At 44.3% G+C, this 7778-nt stretch overlaps 1 protein-coding gene across 2 annotated transcripts in view; it reads right to left on the bottom strand.

Annotated features, from left to right (window-relative positions):
- The window catches only part of ZNF536 (zinc finger protein 536), a 137933-nt gene extending 133687 nt beyond the window's left edge, over positions 1-4246 (bottom strand). For both annotated transcript variants that reach the window (XM_040329493.1, XM_040329494.1), the window contains exon 1: positions 2048-4246. In XM_040329493.1, the coding sequence (XP_040185427.1) occupies positions 2048-4214 (2167 nt within the window). In that variant the 5' untranslated portion in view covers positions 4215-4246. The remainder of the gene's footprint in view (positions 1-2047) is intronic.
- Between the last annotated feature and the right edge of the window lie 3532 nt (positions 4247-7778).

Here is a 7778-nt window from a genome sequence, read left to right as displayed (position 1 = left end):
TAAATAAACAGTATAGGGTCTCTGGAAATTATTAATATATATATATATATATATATATATATATATATATATATATATATATATACATACATATAAATGTATATCATTTGGTTATAGAGTGCAGGATTGTATCATGTAACAAAAAAAAATTATATATATATATTTTAAATAAATAGTATAGGGTTTCTGGAAATTATAAAAAAAATATATATATATATACATATATATATATATATATATATATATATATACACACACACATATAAATATATAGGATTTGGTTATAGAGTGCAGGATTGTATAATGTAACAATGCTCTCAGTCTCAACCAAACTGTCAAACCATCCAATGGCTGGTGTCATAACTGATCACATGTGCAGCATCATGGCAGTTGTAGATTAAACAGAGGCCAAGATGGTAGCTTCATTGGTTGAAAACGATAGGAGGGTTCACTTCCACTTCCACAGAGCTGAGGACTGTTTCCCCATGTAGTATAGTTGGGTCAACGGCCAAGGACCAGCAAGAGGATGGAGAGTGAGTCATATTTTCATCCTTATTCTGATATATTGGGAATCTTTTTTGCTCCTGGAAACTGGCAAAGCAACGGGTAAGGGGGTCAAGGGGGGGGGGGGGGTAAGTTCATACTTCTGGGAAAGGGCAATTAAAGCCAACCTGTTGCTTTGACCTGCATGGACAAAGCACTAGTTTCATGGTCTACTAAAAATGTGCCCCGGACCAAACAGAAGATAAATTCCCATTGAGAGAACTGACTGTACATAATTAGAGTTTACCTCTAACCTGTACATATAAGGAAAAGGTAAGTGCATGCTTTAAGGGAAGGGTAATTAAAGCCAACCTGTTGCTTTGACTTGCATGGGCAAAGCACCAGTTTCCTGGTCGGAAAAAAAAAAAGAAGAGAAATGTGCCCCAGTCCAACCAGAAGATAAGCCCTCAATGAGAGATCTGTGCATAATTAAGGTTGACTTTTAACCTGTACATATAAGGAAAAGGTAAGTGCATGCTTCAAGGGAAGGGTAATTAAAGCCAACATGTTGATTGACCTACATGGGCAAAGCACTAGTTTCCTGGTCTACTAAAAATGTGCCCCAGACCAAACAGAAGATAAGTTCCCATTGAGAGAACTGACTGTACATAATTAGGCTTGACCTCTAACCTGTACATATAAGGAAAAGGTAAGTGCATGCTTTAAGGGAAGGGTAATTAAAGCCAACCTGTTGCTTTGACTTGCATGGGCAAAGCACCAGTTTCCTGGTCAAAAAAAAAAGAAGAGAAATGTGTCCAGTCCAACCAGAAGATAAGCCCTCAATGAGAGATCTGTGCATAATTAAGGTTGACTTCTAACCTGTACATATAAGGAAAAGGTAAGTGCATGCTTCAAGGGAAGGGTAATTAAAGCCAACCTGTTGATTGACCTGCATGGGCAAAGCACTAGTTTCCTGGTCTACTAAAAATGTGCCCCAGACAAAACAGAACATAAGTTCCCATTGAGAGAACTGACTGTACATAATTAGGGTTGACCTCTAATCTGTACATATAAGGTAAATGTACGGTAAGTGCATGCGTCAAGGGAAGGGTAATTAAAGCCAACCTGTTGCTTTGACTTGCATGGGCAAATCATCAGTTTCCTGGTCTAATAAAAAACAAAGAGAAATGTGCCCCAGACCAACCAGAAGATAAGCCTCCAGCAAGAAAACTGTACATAATTAGGGTTGACCTCTAACCTGTACATATAAGGAAAAGGTAAGTGCATGCTTCAAGGGAAGGATAATTAAAGCCAACCTGTTGATTGACCTACATGGGCAAAGCACCAGTTTCCTGGTCTATTAAAAAAAAAAAAGAAAAAGAGAGAAATGTGGCCCAGGCCAACCAGAAGATAAGTCTCGAACAAGAGAACTGTACACAATTATGATTGACCTCTAACCTGTACATATAAGGATAAGGTAAGTGCATGCTTCAAGGGAAGGGTAATTAAAGCCAATCTGTACATATACATCTATATCATTACAGAGATAAGCATTGCTTCATACCTGAAGATGAAGGGGATGATGGATGAGGACTGTCTTCCTGCGCACTTCCAGCTTGGGACAGGGCACCACCGTTTCCACTCTCTTCCGTGATGTTTGAAGACCCCGGTGTGGTGGACCGGCTCATAGACTGAGATTCCTGGTCGCTCCCTGACCCTCGCCTCTCCTCCAGGCTCATGTGAAGCGCCTCTTCTTCTGCCTTCCTGTCTCGTTTGTGGACTCTCGAGTGCACCACAACTTGGTGGTAGGTTCTAAAGACCCTACCACAATCTGGACATTCAGTTGGTTTATCATTCACTGCTCCATGTCCTTGCAGGTTGTATTCTAGCCCCTTGTTTATGCCATGGGACAGGAAATCTCTCGTACTTTCAAGGAGGTCAAGCTTAGATGGCACATCTCTCTGATTACACATTTTCGAACTGTGAACAAAATCAGTTGGCATTTTTTGCTTGGAGCCATCCGGTCCAACAATGACATACTCTCTCTTTTCTTTATCAAACAGAACCCCGGGACCGGCTAAACTGTCTTCATGGTTACGTTGTATCTGCTGTTCTTTAGACAAGAAGCTGTGCTCCATCGCCATTCCTCTTGCCATAAGTTGCCAAGCTTGGTAGCTGTTGACTGGATCCATCTCAGCTGCTTTGGCTGCGGCCTGCAACCGTTCTATGCAACTGGATTTTAGAGGAGGCACCAAGTTGAGGGAGCCAAGCAAAGAATGCCTATCACTTTCAGACATGTTATGAGCCAAGCCCGTGATTGGTGACAGCAGTTTACCAAGGACTTCCTTCTCTTTCAATTCAGATTTGTTATAAACATGGCCATGTTCACTCAAATTTGCTTTATCGGCAGGCATGAAGCCACTTTGTAAGCAGGATATATATCTGGAGTAAAGATTGGTGTGAGTCTCCTGCGAAATACTATTAATGGAGCCTGGAACCTCTGCTTCAGTGGGGGATTTGTTCTTGACAGACAATTTGTTTAGATGGACCTTCATGTGGTTTTTCAAAAACCAAGGCTCTTTGAAGCGCCTTCCGCATATCTGGCAGCAATGCTCAAATGAATCCTTGTGCTTCCTCATGTGGCCCTTCAAGAACCAAGCTTGGCTAAAGACCTGACCGCAAACTTCGCAGCGGAATTCATTGGCTGGCTGCTCTCCGTTGCTACTGGAGCCTTGGCCTTGAACAGACTCTGCTGTGATATGGGCCTTCTCTACATGACTAATTAAATCTTCCTCCTGAGAGGCAGCAAAATCACAAAGAGTGCACTTGTAAGGCTTGTGCAAAATTCGGATATGCCTATCTAGTTCCTCACGTTTTTTAAATTTACCTTTGCAGAACGTGCATCTGAATCCCGTGGTGGGAGCAACTGCCTCCTCTTGAACAACCGCGGGTTTCGGAGATGGCACTTTGCTGGAAATGTCAGAAGTGCTGTGATTCGCTGGCAATGATACGTGACAGTTGGGTAAGGGGGGTTGTTGTAAGTGCTGTTGTTGCGGTTTCACGTCAAGTCGGGGCTGAAGCAGGCTGCTTTTCATCTGTTTGTCCCGTAATATTGCTCTTTCCTCCAGCTCATGCAAAAGACGGTTTTCTTCTCTGACTCGCCCTCGGCCTTTGCCAAGATTTCCAAGTTTGTGAGTGCGTAGGTGGATCTTCAAGTTACCCTTCTGGGCTGCCCGGTGGTCACAATAGGGGCACTTAAAAGGCTTTTCCCCAGTGTGAGTACGCATGTGAAGTGACAATATGCTATTAAATCGGAAACGTTTGCCGCAAAGTGGACACGGGTACTTCCGGTTCTTCCTAGCGTCGTCCTCAATGTCACTCATCTGGGACATGATCCCAAGGTTCTGTCCATTGAGAAACTGTTGCAAATCAACTCTTCCGTTAAGACCGCTATCAACTTCTCGACTGAGTTGGTTGGCCAATAAAGCCATCTGGTTGTTGATGGGTTGATTCGTCATTGACACATGACTTTTCTCATCAATGGGCGTCACGGGCTTGTCTTCAGATTTCTGCCGGTTCTGCAGCTCTGGGAAGGCATGGCTGAGCTGGGACGTGATCTGGTGTAGCTTCTGACTCATTGAATACTGGCCATTCAGCAAAGAGTTGTTGAGGTGGGTATCGACGTCAGGCACAGCTGATGAAACTCCAAGGCACAAACTAGCTTCCTCCATCCCTGCAAACAGCAAAAGCAAAGAGATCGTTATAATAAGATGACTAAACTTGAAAAAAAAAGTACTAAAAGATGAATTCCTCAAAAAAAGATTTTAAGATTAAAGCTGTAGAGTTTTACAAACTTAAGGACACCAGTGAAGAGCTCTTCTCTCATGTTCAGCACAACTTTTCAACTAAACTTTTGGTGCCACCTAAAATAAGCTGTTCACAGAATCCACTAGACAGCCCGTAACACTGCATTCCTGTATTCTACACTCGTCTTCAGTGGAATTGTTATAGGAATTTAAGGAGAGCTCATTTTAAATTTTGACAATGAAGATTCAGGACTTGAAGGTAAGTAATAAGGGAAGACCTCCACCCTACACACTCCATGCCCTACACCCCCCCCCCCCCACCATGCACACTCCCACCCTGCACACTCCAAACCCTGCACACCCCCACCCTAAACACTTCATGCCCTGCTCACCCCCATCCTACACACTTCATGCCCTGCTCACCCCCACCCTACAGACTCCATGCCCTGCACCCCCCGCCCTACACACTACATACCCTACGCCCCCACCCTACACACTCCATACCCTACACACTCCATGCCCTGCACCCCCCACCCTACACACTCCATGCCCTGCAACCCCACCCTACACACTTCATGCCCTACACACTCCATACCCTACATACTCCATGTCCTACACACCCCCACCCTACACACCTTATGCCCTGCACCCCCACCCTACACACTCCATGCCCTGCACTCCCTCTACCCTACACACTTCATACACTGCACCCCCCCCAACCCTGCACACCCCCACCCTACACACTCCATACCCCGCACCCTCCCCACCCTGACCCTACATACTCGATGCCCTGTACCCCCCACCCTACACACTCCATGCCCTGTACTCCCTCTACCCTACACACTCCATACACTGCACCCCCCAATCCTGCACTCCCCCACCCTACACACTCCAGGAGGTTCTGAGCAGAGGCACAGGCTCTGCTCAATGCGCTTCCGGAAAAATGGTCTACCATTCTTATAGACACACTCCTAAACCTTGTGGACGGCCTTCCCAGAAGAGTTAAAGCTGTTATAGCTGCAAAGGGCGGAGCCAACTCATTATTGAACCCTACGGACTAAGACTGGGATGGCATTAAAGTTCATGTGTGTGTCTAAAGGGAGGTGTCCCAATACTTTTGACAACAAAGTGTATTTTAAAACATTTTAAATGAGTTTTCATTGCAAGTTTATTGTTATTTCTTGCAATATTATTGATTTTTGTAGTCTATGTACATAAAACTCAGTTAAAAAAATAAAAAAAAATAAAGGGATGGCTTTCCGTGTGTAATTGCCCTTTCATAATATCACTAACTTCTAAGGGATGTTAATTATCGGGTTCTGCGAGGTGTCCATGAGGACAGGAGAGTACAGAGACATTTGCGGTTTGCTATTTAGAAGGTAGAATAAACTTTCTTAAGAAATAAAAGCAATTTATGAGAAAAAAAAAAAGAGTTATGATCGTTAAGTCGTTGATATTGAGGCCCCTGATATCAACAAAGGGCCACACATAATATTTAGTTAATTCCAAGCAGTGCCCAGGACAAGGTCATTCAGTGCCCATGGCAAAGATGCTAAAAAGCCCCCCCCCCCCCCGCTTGCCTTAGGGTTAGTGTCAGGGCATCCCCATCTCTGCAGTAAACTATTGCACCCAGGGCAGCCGTCCCTCCTGCTCACCCCTTGTCCCGGCCCTGATTCCAAGCTATAGAAAGCTATCAGAGACTGCAGACATGCAACGGTAAATGGTTAAAGACTATGGGTATGCTGCAAGAGATGGTCACAGAGTGCAGACATGCAACTGGAGGTGGTCAAAGGCTATTGGGATGCTACAAGAGATGGTCAGAGACTGCAGACATGAAACAATACAGTAGTTGGTCAAAGACTATGTGCATATTACAAATGATGGTCAGAGACTGCAGACATGCAATATGAGAGGATGAAAGACTATGAGCTTGCTACAAGAGATGGTCAGAAGCTGCAGACATACAACTGGAGATGGTCAGGGATGCTACAAGAGATGGTCAGAGACGGCAGACATGTAAGAGTAGATGGTTAAAGACTATGCATGCTGAAAATGGTGGTCAGAGACAGCAGACATGCAACAGAAGATGGTCAAAACTATGAGCATGCTACAAGAGATGGTCAAAGACTGCAGACATTAAACAATAGATGGTTAAAGACTAGGCATGCTAGAAATGATGGTCAGAGACTGCAGACATGCAACTGGAGATGGTTAAAGGCTATTGGGATGCTACAAGAGATGGTCAGAGACTGCAGACATGTAACAATAGATATTTAAAGACTAGGCATGCTGCAAATGGTGGTCAGAGACTGCAGACATGCAACAGGTGAAGGTCAAAGACTATAGCATTGCTATAAGAGATGGTCAGAGACAGCAGACATGTAAGAGTAGATGGTTAAAGACTATGCATGCTGCAAATGGTGGTCAGAGACAGCAGACATGCAACAGAAGATGGTCAAAACTCTGAGCATGCTACAAGAGATGGTCAAAGACTGCAGACATTAAACAATAGATGGTTAAAGACTATGTGCATGCTAGAAATGATGGTCAGAGACTGCAGACATGCAACTGGAGATGGTCAAAGGCTATTGGGATGCTACAAGAGATGGTCAGAGACTGCAGACATGAAACAATAGATGGTTTAGAGAGATGCATGCTACAAATGATGGTCAGATACTGCAGACATACAAGATGAGATGGTCAAAGACTATGAGCACGCTGCAAGAGATGGTCAGAGACTGCAGACCTGAAACAATCTATTGTTAAAGACTTTTTGCATGCTACAAATGATGGTCAGAGACTGTAGACATGCAACTGGAGATGGTCAAAGGCTATTGGGATGCTACAAGAGATGGTCAGAGACTGCACACACGTAAGGCCTCGTACACACGATCGGAATTTCAGGAAAAATCAGGCGGACTTTTTCCATCGAAAATTCCGGCCGTGTGTATGCCCTGTCGGAGATTACATAGAGAACATGTTCTCTTTTCCTCCAATGGAATTCCGATTGTGAGTTTGGTCGGGCTAAAGCCCGATCGTGTGTACAGGGCATAAGAGTAGATGGTCAAAGACTATGGGCATGCTACAAGAGATGGTCAGAGACTGCAGACATGAAACAATAGATGGCTAAAGACTATATGCATGCTACAAATGATGGTCAGAGACTGCAGACATGCAACAGGTGATGGTCAAAGACTATGAGCACGCTGCAAGAGATGACGGTCAGAGGCTATAGAAAATACAACAGGAGGTGGGCATGCCGCAGGAGATTACAGACTGTAGACATGCAACAGGGCATGGCCAAAGACTATGGGCATGCTACAAGCGGTGGTCAGAGGCTGCAGACATGCAACAGGGATGGTTGCTAGATAATTGGGGCTTATTAGACAGTCATAGGCTGGAGAAACATTACATGAGACTGCTAACCTTCAACCTCTTTACAAATCACTTCTCCCTACAGCCCTCCTAAACATTTCATGTGCCACATTT

This window comes from Rana temporaria, chromosome 11 (assembly GCF_905171775.1).
Source record: "Rana temporaria chromosome 11, aRanTem1.1, whole genome shotgun sequence".
In the NCBI taxonomy this organism is placed as follows: Eukaryota; Metazoa; Chordata; class Amphibia; order Anura; family Ranidae; genus Rana; species Rana temporaria.
The sequence above is the reverse complement of the archived record's forward strand: the minus strand, read 5'-3'. Positions and strand labels throughout refer to the sequence as shown.